At 29.7% G+C, this 11,935-nt stretch overlaps 1 protein-coding gene across 1 annotated transcript in view; it reads right to left on the reverse strand.

The window, feature by feature from the left end:
* LOC111630915 (metastasis-associated protein MTA3-like) overlaps positions 1 to 11,935 on the reverse strand; it is a 126,908-nt gene that overhangs the window by 44,747 nt on the left and 70,226 nt on the right. Inside the window, exons 5-8 of the mRNA XM_023375074.1 lie at positions 10,272 to 10,389; positions 9,250 to 9,352; positions 4,172 to 4,271; positions 2,168 to 2,356 (exon numbers count right to left, since the gene is read on the reverse strand). Coding sequence (XP_023230842.1) covers positions 2,168 to 2,356; positions 4,172 to 4,271; positions 9,250 to 9,352; positions 10,272 to 10,389 — 510 coding nt within the window. The remainder of the gene's footprint in view (positions 1 to 2,167; positions 2,357 to 4,171; positions 4,272 to 9,249; positions 9,353 to 10,271; positions 10,390 to 11,935) is intronic.

Genomic DNA, 11,935 nt, shown 5'->3' on the forward strand with positions numbered 1-11,935 from the left:
AATCAAGAATTTGATGGAACATTCTTCTTCTTCTTTTGTCCCTAGCTGGCATTTGGTTGCGGGTGTCTGCGCAACCAGTATGCTGCTGTGGGTGCCGCAGGAAGTCGAGCTTTCTCCACAATGCCCCTCCAATGCCCTCGATCCATGGCCGCCGCTTTTGCCTGGTTCAGATCAAGCCGTTGGTTCTTGAGGTCCTCCTCAACGTGTTTGGTCCATGTTTTCTTAGGTGCGGAGTGTTGGATTTTCCACAGAGTAGGTCGCTGTCGGAAGAGCAGTTGGTGGGGAATCCGGTTAAAATCCATTCGGCACACATGGCCAAACCATCTCAGCCGTCGCTGTTGAATTTGTGTCTTAACAGATGGCTGTTGTCGGCATCTGGCCCGGATGGCATTGTTGGTGATGCGATCCCAAAGGGAGATACCAAGAATCTGTCTCAAGCATTTCAATTGAAAGGTCTCAAGTTTGTCCAAGTCTGTCTTAAGCAAGGTCCAAGTTTCTGACCCATAGAGAAGGATTGGTATGACTAGTGTACGGAACAGGCGGATCTTGGTCATCAAAGAAATGTTCTTCTTTCTCCATACACACCATTTGAGTGAGGCAAATGCATGGGCTGCCTGTCCAATACGGGCATGAGTTTCTTTTGACGATGCCACTTTCTTCTCCTGGATCAGTGACCCAAGGTATTTAAACTCTTGTACCTGCTCAATTTGGACTCCATTAAGGTAAACAGTTGCCCGCGATCCATCCGTTGTAAGCACTTTGGTTTTGTCCACATTTATTTTAAGACCATATGACTGAGCGATAGTGGCTATATCATAAAGCGTATCTGTGGCCACTACATCGTTGTCAGCGAAGACGGCACTGTCGTCGGCAAACATTAGATCAGTTAGAAAGTGGCCATCCCCAAACTGGACACCACATTTCCCATCAAATGTCTTCCTCATAATTGAATCCACCACAATATTAAACAATAGTGGAGAGACCACGTCTCCCTGGCGAACTCCTGTCTGGATGGTAAACTCCTCAGATAGTTCCCCCCGGATTCGCAGTTGACTGGTGGAATCTTTGTAGGCTTCCTTGAGTAGTGTGATAACTTTTTGTGGGACATGCTCATTCTCAAGTGCTCTCCATAGCGCAGGCCTGTGCACACAGTCGAATGCAGATTTGAAATCGATGAACAGGACAATGGTCCGTTTGCCGCATCTGGTCCTTTCCTCAATAAGCTGACGCAGGGCAAAGATTTGATCACAGCAACCACGACCAGGACGAAACCCTGCCTGTTCTTCTCGGCTGGTTTCTTCACGGTGTTTTTGTAACCTTGATTGGATTATCTTCATAAATACTTTGCCAACGATGGAAACGAGACTGATACCGCGATAATTACTGCAATCCCGGCTATCGCCTTTCTTGTGGATTGGCACGATGATAGCTTTCTTCCATATGGCTGGTATTTGTTCTGTGTGCCATATTGTTTTAATGAGTAGATAAAGACGATGGTGCAGGATGTCACCACCAGCCTTGATCACTTCTGTAGTGATCAGATGGAACATTAGAATCAAGAAAACACAGTATACTTTTTAATTTTGTTGTTGTTAAACTGTTCTACATATTGCAGGATAAGCACTTAAAACAACGATACTAAAATATTTTGTAATACTTTAACTTAACATTTTGATTATAAAAACAAGATAAATATGTATTAATATTTTTTTTTTATTATGATAAAATTTTTGCAATTGCATCGTAAAAATTATAGTATTTTATTCACAAAAAACAATCTAATTTAAATTGAAATTAAAAATGGTAAGGAGATCAAAACGAAAGAATATCAACATATACAAGACGATAATACTAATTTGGATAAACAATTCATTAAATGGAAAAAGAAAAGATCTGTTTTTCTGAGGTAACATCATGATTGCACACAGCTAATGTTATCAAACCATTCAATACCAGTACAATCAGATTCTGTTGTAACATTCATTGAATATTTGGCAAACTGTCATTTGCAATTATATTGAATAATCTAACTAAGCAATAATGGTTTTCACAGACAAGATAATCTAAAAATATAATCCAATTACTTTAAAATTAAAATTTTATATCACCATAATTGGATATTTGATTATCATTTTACAATTCTTGTTTGAAAATAAATAATACTTACAAAATCTTGCCGAATATCATTAAAATCTTTCCCATACTTTTCAAGAGCTTCTTCAAATAAACTAGCTTCAGATGCAGACCATTCTTCCATTTCATCACGACACAAAACTGGACCACCAGCAGGGACTAGGCTGGAGATTGCACTTGTTACATCATAATTATGTTTATGAAGTACATCCATAGCATGGAACTGTAAATATTATAAATATAAAATAATTAACTTGAAATTCATGAATCAAATAAAACAAATAATAATAAATGCACAGTTTTAATCCAGAATATCAGTAAAAAGCTACATGAAATAAGTTCATTGGTTTTGAATGTTTATATGAAACACACATATGGTTGGAACAGAAACAAAATGATTTTGGTGTCTGTTGATCTAGTTCATTTACCCAAGACAGTTTGAACTCTGTAGAAAGTTCCTTGAAAAACTATAGCAAGCAGCTAATTAAGCCAATGCTACAATGGCATAATCCATTTCATATATAACAGATCATACCATTAGTTTGCTTATTTATCTGCTTACCATCAAGTGAAAAACAATCAAGGTCACCAAGTTGGCTATTGAAAAATTAAAAACACTACTTTCATAACTTAGCTAGTTGCTATTTTTTGGACTATATGAATTTATATTTGGCAGATTAAAAAATATGGACATTATATGGGCTAATAAAATTCTCCTTTGTTTATCATCCTTTATTTAAAAATTTGAACCTAACTACATTACACCTTGTGATAGGTGGTCTCTCCTTGTGTTTGTTCAACATTACCTCTGATGTATTGCTTCAAATATTGGTAAATTTTATTAAATAAACACATCCTTAGCATACCCAAGAAGAAGTAATCAAGGAAATTAAGATTAGGAGGGCATGTGCCATATCTCCCAATCTATATAGCAATGCTATAAAATACAACCTTGAAAACTCCACTGTTGCTAAACACTGAGCATTCCATAATTATAATATTAATAAAGATTCGTTAAAAATATTAAAAACCACAACAAATACTACTAAACACAAATTACATGAACATTTAGAAATTATCAAAATCCATGATAATGTAAGAATAAATGAAAACACGGGTACAACTAGATCCCATCTGGCACCCTTACTTAATAATCTGAAACTTATTAGACAGCAACTAATACTTATATCACCAAAACCAGATACCACTCTATAGTAGCATTGCTTCTGTACTAGAGGACATTGTTTGTATGAGCTGACCCTCTGCAAAAATGTACGTAACCTTTCTTAAAACAGCTCTTACTTTTGTAGCTGTAATCTTGTTTATAACTTTGTATTACATTTTTTTACCATAGTATTTACTTTACAATTAATTTTATTAAGCAACAGTTTTAATCTCTGGTTGCTATTTGTATGGAAAACATAATATAATGTCTGTGAAAAGTCCTGAAAATAAAGTCATCCACACATCAGCAACAAAATAGAATGTACCTTTTAAGTATGCATAAAAATGTAATTTTGAACTATTTTAATCATAAACCGAAATGTCTGAAATGAAAAACCGTTTGTATTTTTGTAGACACCTGTATACCCACCAAATTGTAATAAATATGGCTGAAGAGAGACAGACAACCTGTCCAAAATTCATAATGTCATTGTAATAATCCTGTGTCTATCCACTTCTGTGTGATTACTCTGACAACACCAAAGTGTGTCAGAGTATGTGTCAGAGATGTGATAAGTTCTCCATTCAGCATCTTAGTTAGATATTACAGCACTAGGCTGTAATAACTGTTTCTTAGATCTTAACATCTAGAGTACAATGATGATTTTAATCATGTAACATTTTAGTTGATAAAAAGGAATACATTTATTTGAATGCAAGTTTTTGAGCAATGACCACTTTTTACTCATAACAACTAAAAAATTATAGCATACTCTAACTTTCAGGCAATGAAACATTCTTTTAAAAACAGAAAAAAAGGAATTTATCATAAGTTTCAATTAAAATGTAATCAAATATTTAGATAATTACTTACAAGTGTAATGTCTCTTGATGCAGCAGCTGCACTCATATGTAAACTTGGCTGTTTCACAGAACTAGAACAGTCTAATGCCCGAGCAAAAGTTCCTACTGACCTTTAAAAAGGAAAAGGTAATTGTTATTTTTTTTATTGCAATTTTATCTATATTTAAAATTCAAAATAATTATAAAATAATAAACAACAATGTTCATATAGCCATTAATGGAAATGAGTAATATACTCTTATTCTTAAAAGATTTTAAGTCATTAAAATATTAACTATTTTATAATAAAAATGGAGTATAAAAAATGTACTGATACAAAAGTAACAAACATTCTGTTTTAATTTCAAGTATTTATCTCTACCATTTAAATGTTAGCATATTTAATCAACTAGTGTAACATAACAGGATGGTTGAGATAATGAAGACATTAGCCTAATGCTCTGGGAACTCAAGACAGAATCTAGAAGAGCAACTCCACAGAGATTTTTCATGGACAGCCTGTCCCAGATATGTATCCTTAGATATGGGTCCTATCTAGGGTTTCTCATTTCCCGGTCTTTTGCTTGTCACGGGATTCTGGGATAAAAGTGAACTGTTTAACAGGATAGAATTAATTATTTTTAAGATATACAAAAAATCTTGAAATCAAATGATATAATTATTTTTCATTTTTTAAGTACTTTAATACGCTCTGCAACCTCCAAAATCATATTAATAATACTCTGTAAGATATATATATATAAAAATTACCTTTGAATTACGTAGAAATTTTCACAAATAGAAATTTATTAAAGTTTGCTGAAAACTGCATACAACAAAAACAACAATGCTTTGAATTGAGTTGAAAATTTAAAAAAATGAACTTAGATAAAACTTCTAACTTAAAAGGTAATTTTTGTTTTTAAATAAAACATAATACAAAATATTATTGTAAATTTTTATAATAAGATTTTAAAAAGCAAAGATGGTCAATACTCCACTCCAATCAGTCGATCCAATTCTTATTTAACTAATAAAAAGTCCTGCTATCAATAATGCCCTTTCCGATTCATGTGTGTGAAATCATCTTTAATTCATTTATGAGAGACGGATGTTATGTGTTTTTTCACCTGTAGCTTGGAAGATTTCTAGTTCGTTTTCGAGATTGTAGTACTTCTTTTGCTCTCTAGTATTCTTGATTTGTCTACTTTGACTGCTTTAATAAAAACATTAAGCTTATAGCCTGATAATTTGGCAGTTCATTTGTCTTTAATAATCAGGTTTATGAAGAAAAACTTCATACTTGTTTGTATTCTTGCCCAATTTGCACAACCTGGCGTTACACAGTTATTGAAGCTACCGGGCATGGTTAAAATTAAGACAGCATAAGCACAATTATTCCAGATATTACAGGTTCTGAAAAGTAAGGAATTTTCAGAGTCCTGCCACAAATAAGCTACATATTGATTATTGACCATTTGTGACATGCCATAACAAGCAAAAATTAAAAAAACTAATAAGTAGGTTTAAAATTAATAAATACAAATGTATTCTGACAGTTTATGAGTTAATTATACTTTCTATTTGCAAAATTTCCTCAATCTTAAAACAAAATAAGAAAAAAGTGAACTTTTAAGAAATTTGTGGGATTTCCAGGGATAAAAAACAACTGGGATCCCATTTGAGAAACCCTAGTCCCATCTCTTACCATCTAGCCACCCCTATTATGGGCCTCTCTAACTCAGGATGAATATTAAATAAGTCTTCTTATTTCCCACATAGCACAGAAAGTAAAACTATGAGGCTTTTTTCATTAGTCAATATAGTCATATTTTAATCAATATTTTGAATGAAAAAGTAGATATTTTGTAAGTTCAATAAGTTCATTCATAAAGATTTTAAACAGTGATAGAACACTGAATGAAACTAAAACTGAATTTTATAATTTTTCTAACAAATATATTGAAAACTGAGAAATAATTTCAATTATGACTTCACTTCACAGACCAAAAAAGGAGTTTCTAAATAAGTATAAGATTTCTATTTCTAACAAATTGTTTTGTCTAAGGCAGTTTCTTTTCCTCCCATTTTTTAATACACTCCAAAAATAACTTCTTTTTTGTTTCTTGAAAATATCTTATTATTATTAACAACGTAAATTCTACTTATATAAAAATTATTATTATTATTATTATTATTATACAGTATTTAGTGGGTTATACTCGGTTGATACTGGTGGCTGTGTACTATGCCGGACCAGAGTCAAGGCATAGCAACCAAAAACCAAAATTAAATAAGTGTGTCAGTGTCTGTATTCAGGAATTTCCTAACAATATGGCATGTATTCAATATAGTGGCCTACTAAAGTGTGATGCAAGTATTTCTATTCAATTGTAATGTTCCCAGGCTTTTGTGTAGTGTGTGTGGTATCATCATTATTATTCTTAATTTTTGTCTTCAGTGATCTCATAACTTCTCATTCTTCAAAAGCTACTACATAATCAATAGTCTCTGAGTAATATAGTAAAACCTGTCTAAGTGTGATGATACCAACTAGAATTTCTTATAAGTTTCTGTCTTATAAGGGGTTATTTTTTATGCAAAAAAAGAAAAAAGTAGAATAAGTGCTACAACTCATATTTAGAACTGTTTCTCTTCCCATCCAAACTTTTTGTTTCAAGTATACATTGAAGACAAATATGTAGTGGATAGAGGAAAAATCCATATAAGAATCCAGTAACCACAGAATGTGGAAATATCATTCATATAGTCAGCTCTTAATTCATTAAGAACTTGTATAGCTAATATGGAGAGTGAAAGTATTTCCTCTAGAAACATTTTGCCAAAATCCTTTCATAACTTTTATACATTGAATTAATTTTATTTTTAATAATTACTTTTTCAGATTTTAAGCTTGTGTAATTTCCCCATTAATAGCATATTTTTTTAAAATATTCATTACTTCTACAGAATGAGTGCATTCTTCTAGAGACATGAGATGAAACAGCTATATACTTTGTCATAAACAAAACCAATTATAATAAAGAAGAAAAAAAAAATCATCCTAAAGTCAACTGTAATCTGAGCCACAAATAGCATTAATCATAATTTTTAAAAATTAGTTGCAGTTTAGCAGAAAAATTCTGCTTTACAAGTTACATTATGCAACTAGTATCTAAAAAGACTTTCATTTCCATAATTGACAAGTTTCTGCTTATTAAAGTATTTTAGGTAGCAAGTCTTTCCATTCCAAGATATATTTTTTGTTCAGGTAAGTTCCTTTTTTTTTTTATAGTGTGTCAGATTTTACACTGTATGTATATATTTATTTATTTGTATATTTATTTAATCTTCCAGTTGCTTTAACAACAAAGAGAAATCAATATATTTCTTCTATAATGATTCTTCACTATTCTGTGCTTTCTGTTTAAAAGAAAAATCTTTTTTTATTTACCATATTTACTCACATATAAAATGAGGTTTTTATTAATTTATCACAGCTTCAAATTCCTAGGTTGTCCTATACATGTGAGTGAAAAATCCTTGTTGTTTTGTAAATAATTTTTGTGAACCATGTATTCGCATTTTTTACCAGATGCTTACCCTCTTGTATTTAAAAACATCAAGTATTTTATCTGGGTCGTTTGAATTGTTCTTGTATATTGTCAGGAGTAAAGATGAATAGCAATAGGAAAAAAAAACAAAGCTTTTGAATTGAATTCCAGATTGAAATTCCAAAATTGCACAGGAGCCCGATATAAGTTTTAATCCATTTCCACATGAAATCAGAATTCGGAGAAACTCATAAGTGTAATTGACAGAGAGTGAATTAGACTGTTAAGAACTGGCAAAAAAATTCCTGATTGTCCAGCTTTATGGGAAACAAACTATGTTGTCGATTTTACAAGACTTTTCCTTAAAGTTTAAAATGCCAGAAATTTTTGCAGGACAATGTGTGCATTTACGTTCATTTGATATTTTACTTGTGATTAAACAAAATAAAATTAGAATTGTATTAATATATCTAATTTTCTTTATTTTGATCTTTAAAGTCACATCTCGTCCTATATGCGAGTAAATATGGTATTCTTTTTCTTTGTTGCCATCTTTCTGTTTTAATTGATTCTTCTAAACTTTTAACTATTTTCTGTGTGTGTAGTATACACCACACATACACTATAATCTGTATTTTTAGCATATTTCAGTGACATTTTAAAATATTTTAATAACTTATTTCTATAAAACTTTCATTTCTAATTATTTTTTGTGAACATTCAATAACATATTAATGAAATATAGAAAGATAAAAATTTATCAGTCAGAATTAAGTATTGAGTAAATTCACATGAAAAAATTTAATTATTACATACAAACAGTAATTAAAACTATGATACACAGTTTTGATAGCATCTCAATATATCATCATCAGAATCTTTAAAAACTAAAAAAAAATTTTAAAGTGCACATTATTATAATATGAACATAATCTGTTAAATTCAATGACTATAGCAGTGTTTCTCAACCTCTAATGAATTGTCGCCCCCTTCAATAAAACTGCTATGTAGTATCGCCCCCTTCACTTCAAAATTTCGATGTCGTGGGCCAGGGCTAATGCCAAATTCGTACTGCATTGAATAGACTGGTGACTAGTATAATATTATTTGTTTAATTATTGTACGATATAACGAATAAAATATTTAATTAATCTTAATATAATGTTTTACTATATCGCCCAGAAAATTGTTTTTCGTCCCCAAAATATAAATTGTTATAAATTGCCCCCTCAACATGGAAAAACGCCCACATGGGGGCGATATCGCCCGCGTTGAGAAACACTGGACTATAGTATTGCCATTTAACAAATTAAAAAATAATTTTACAATAAAACAAAGAGCCAAAATTAAGTTATTTTGTTGAGTTTTTCAAATACTTTATTTAATCAATTAAAATTAATATAAAAATTTTATTTGAAATTTTTAAAGTTTGAAATAAATACATTAATTACACTGAAATAACTAATTTGAAATTTAAATGGAAAATAAATTATTTTAATCATTCTGTTATAATCAATTATTTTTGTGATGCAAGCATTTCAATTTATATTCATACCTACAAATGATGAGAAACTGATCTATTTGTTTATCATTTAGATTATGGCTTGGTGTATATGCTAATGTTTCTAAATCTTCTAGTCTTCTGTCATCTTCACTGACTGAAATTAAGCAAATTTTTCAAATTAAACTCTTGTATAATAACATTTACTTAACTTTAACAATACTTTTAAACTCTTTACTTGTATTAATTAATTATTAACTGTGTATTATTAACTAATAACAAAGGTTATTTTAATCCAGTAAAATTTCAAAACTCCAGATCATCATATAAAATAGATACATTTTAATACATTTTTAACATATTATATTAAAAAATTATTAAAACAAAACACTTTCTATTTTATTTTATAAATCTTTAAAAAGATCTATAAAATAGAGATGTATTACTTTTAAGAAAATTACAAAATATTAAAATTGTTATATAAAAAGTTTTTTACCAATATTTTTATAAGTTTGCAAGATTTAAACTTTTAAATTAACTAAATATGCATCTTTTTAAAATTTTCATGTTATTAAAATTAATAAAATTCTTCTTGCTTGCTCAAATTGTCAGATGATGGTTAATGTTATCAGAAATATCAGATAAATAGAAATGGAGAGCAGAGCGGTTTGTGGAAATAGACATTGGAGTCTATTGTGATAAATGAAATAATTTCTTTACAGAATGTAATAAAATTTATAATTCCATTTAATGTTGTTATATACTTTCAACATAAAATTTTTAAAGACTTATCTTGAACTATTATACATAAAAATTCCAAATCTTTAATAAATAAAAAAATTCATAAATTTATTTATTTAAATATCATTAAAACTTGACTAACACATCAATTATAAATAGTATAACAAATCTTTGTTATATTTAATACCTAACACTGTCTAAAAAGTTTTATTATATTATCCTACTGTTATTGAAAAATTAATATTTAAGTAATAGAAACATATTATAAACTAAACAATTTGCTGCAAATAAATAATACACACACACACACACACACACAATAATACTCTTCTTACCATCAGGTAGTAAAGGTGGAATATCTGCTTGATATCTTGGTCCAACACGAATTTCTCCCTTGTCAGCTAAAAGTGTTTTTTGTTGAGGATCATAAACCAAAGAATAAAAGAATGTATCCTGTAAAAAAATGTTTAATTGTTATGAAATTTATATTATTTATTAATAAATCATGAATACAAAAATCAATTTTAAATATGCTTACTGTATTAAAAATAAAATATCAATAATTTCAAATTAGTGTTATACAGTGGAACCTCGCTTAATGAGCATAATTCATTCCAGAACCTTACTTGTAATGCGAAACACTTGTTAAGCGAAACAATTTTTCTCACAGAAATTAATGTAAAATATGATAATGCGTTCCATGCCAAAAAATTACTCAAATACCATATTTACTTTGTATAAGAAGAGGTTTTTATTCATTTTTCACTGCTTCAAAAATCTAGGTTGTCCTATATGCTTGAGTGAAGGATCCTTTGTGTTTTTGCACTAATTTTTGTAGTTCATACTGCCATTATAGCAGAGTTCTATCGAGGTCAAGGTGAATGTCGCTTTTAAAGAGATGATCCAAAAATAATTGGTCACTTAGCAATGATTATAATGTAGTTATTTTATACTTGTTGAATTGGTATTTTTAATGAATATTTGTACATTCTGAATCATTAAAAATAAACTTTTTCCTATCCGTGATAGGAAAAAGTTTATTTTTAATTATAATCTTTTGGTTTTGCTGCATGGGTATCAGGTGCATGGAAAAGCAATCTTCAAAAGCTGATAGCAGTCATTCAAAAAATACTGCATTTTAAATTCACTTGATAGATCAGAGAACAATGCTTTGTGGAGTAAAAGTGAAAAAGAGAAGAACTGTAACAAAGCTTCAAAGGGCAAGTCCAAGTAGACAAAAGGTGATAGCATCAAGAAAACATGGTTGTTTGCCTTAATACATGTATTTGATGATGATTTATTTGTGATTAAATGAAATAAAATTAGAATTGTAATAATAAATCTAAATTTTCTTTATTATGATCTTTCAAGTCACACCTCGTCCTATATGCAAGATCATCTTATATGTGAGTAAATATGGTATTTTATGTATAACATTTATTCAAAGAAAATTATACAATATACATGTTAAGGAGTGTGAATCATCATTATCTTTCTTCTAGCATGAAATGAACCAACCTGGAATGTGAATTTGATTTGCAGGGAGGAACAAAAAAAAGAAAAAGAAAAAAAAACACAGATAATAGCATAATAGAGCATGCGCACAATCCAGGACTTTCTCTCTCCTTGTCACTCATTATGCGAAACTTCACTTGTTGAGTGAGTCTTTTTTTTTTTAAATTTGATTTACTCGTTATGTGAGGTGCTCATTAAGCAAGGTTTCACTGTAATTAAAATCTTATTCCTTAATTTACAATGAAAAAATCTCATAACTATAAATCATATTAATGACTGCATTAATTAAAGAGAAACAAAACACCTTTTTTGCCAAGAAATAAATATAATTTTAAAAAACAAACGTTTTCAGCCTAGTTAATAAGCCATCTTCAAATCGAAAAATGGAACATAAATGTTCCATGAATAGAACATAAAAATTTTTTAAATCAAAAATTTTACAAGAGAAAAAATAATGGAAGAATAAAAAAAAAAAAAAAAAAAA

The sequence above is a fragment of the Centruroides sculpturatus genome, unplaced genomic scaffold (genome assembly GCF_000671375.1).
Source record: "Centruroides sculpturatus isolate CEXI.00-Female unplaced genomic scaffold, Cexi_2.0 scaffold566, whole genome shotgun sequence".
Taxonomy (NCBI): Eukaryota; Metazoa; Arthropoda; class Arachnida; order Scorpiones; family Buthidae; genus Centruroides; species Centruroides sculpturatus.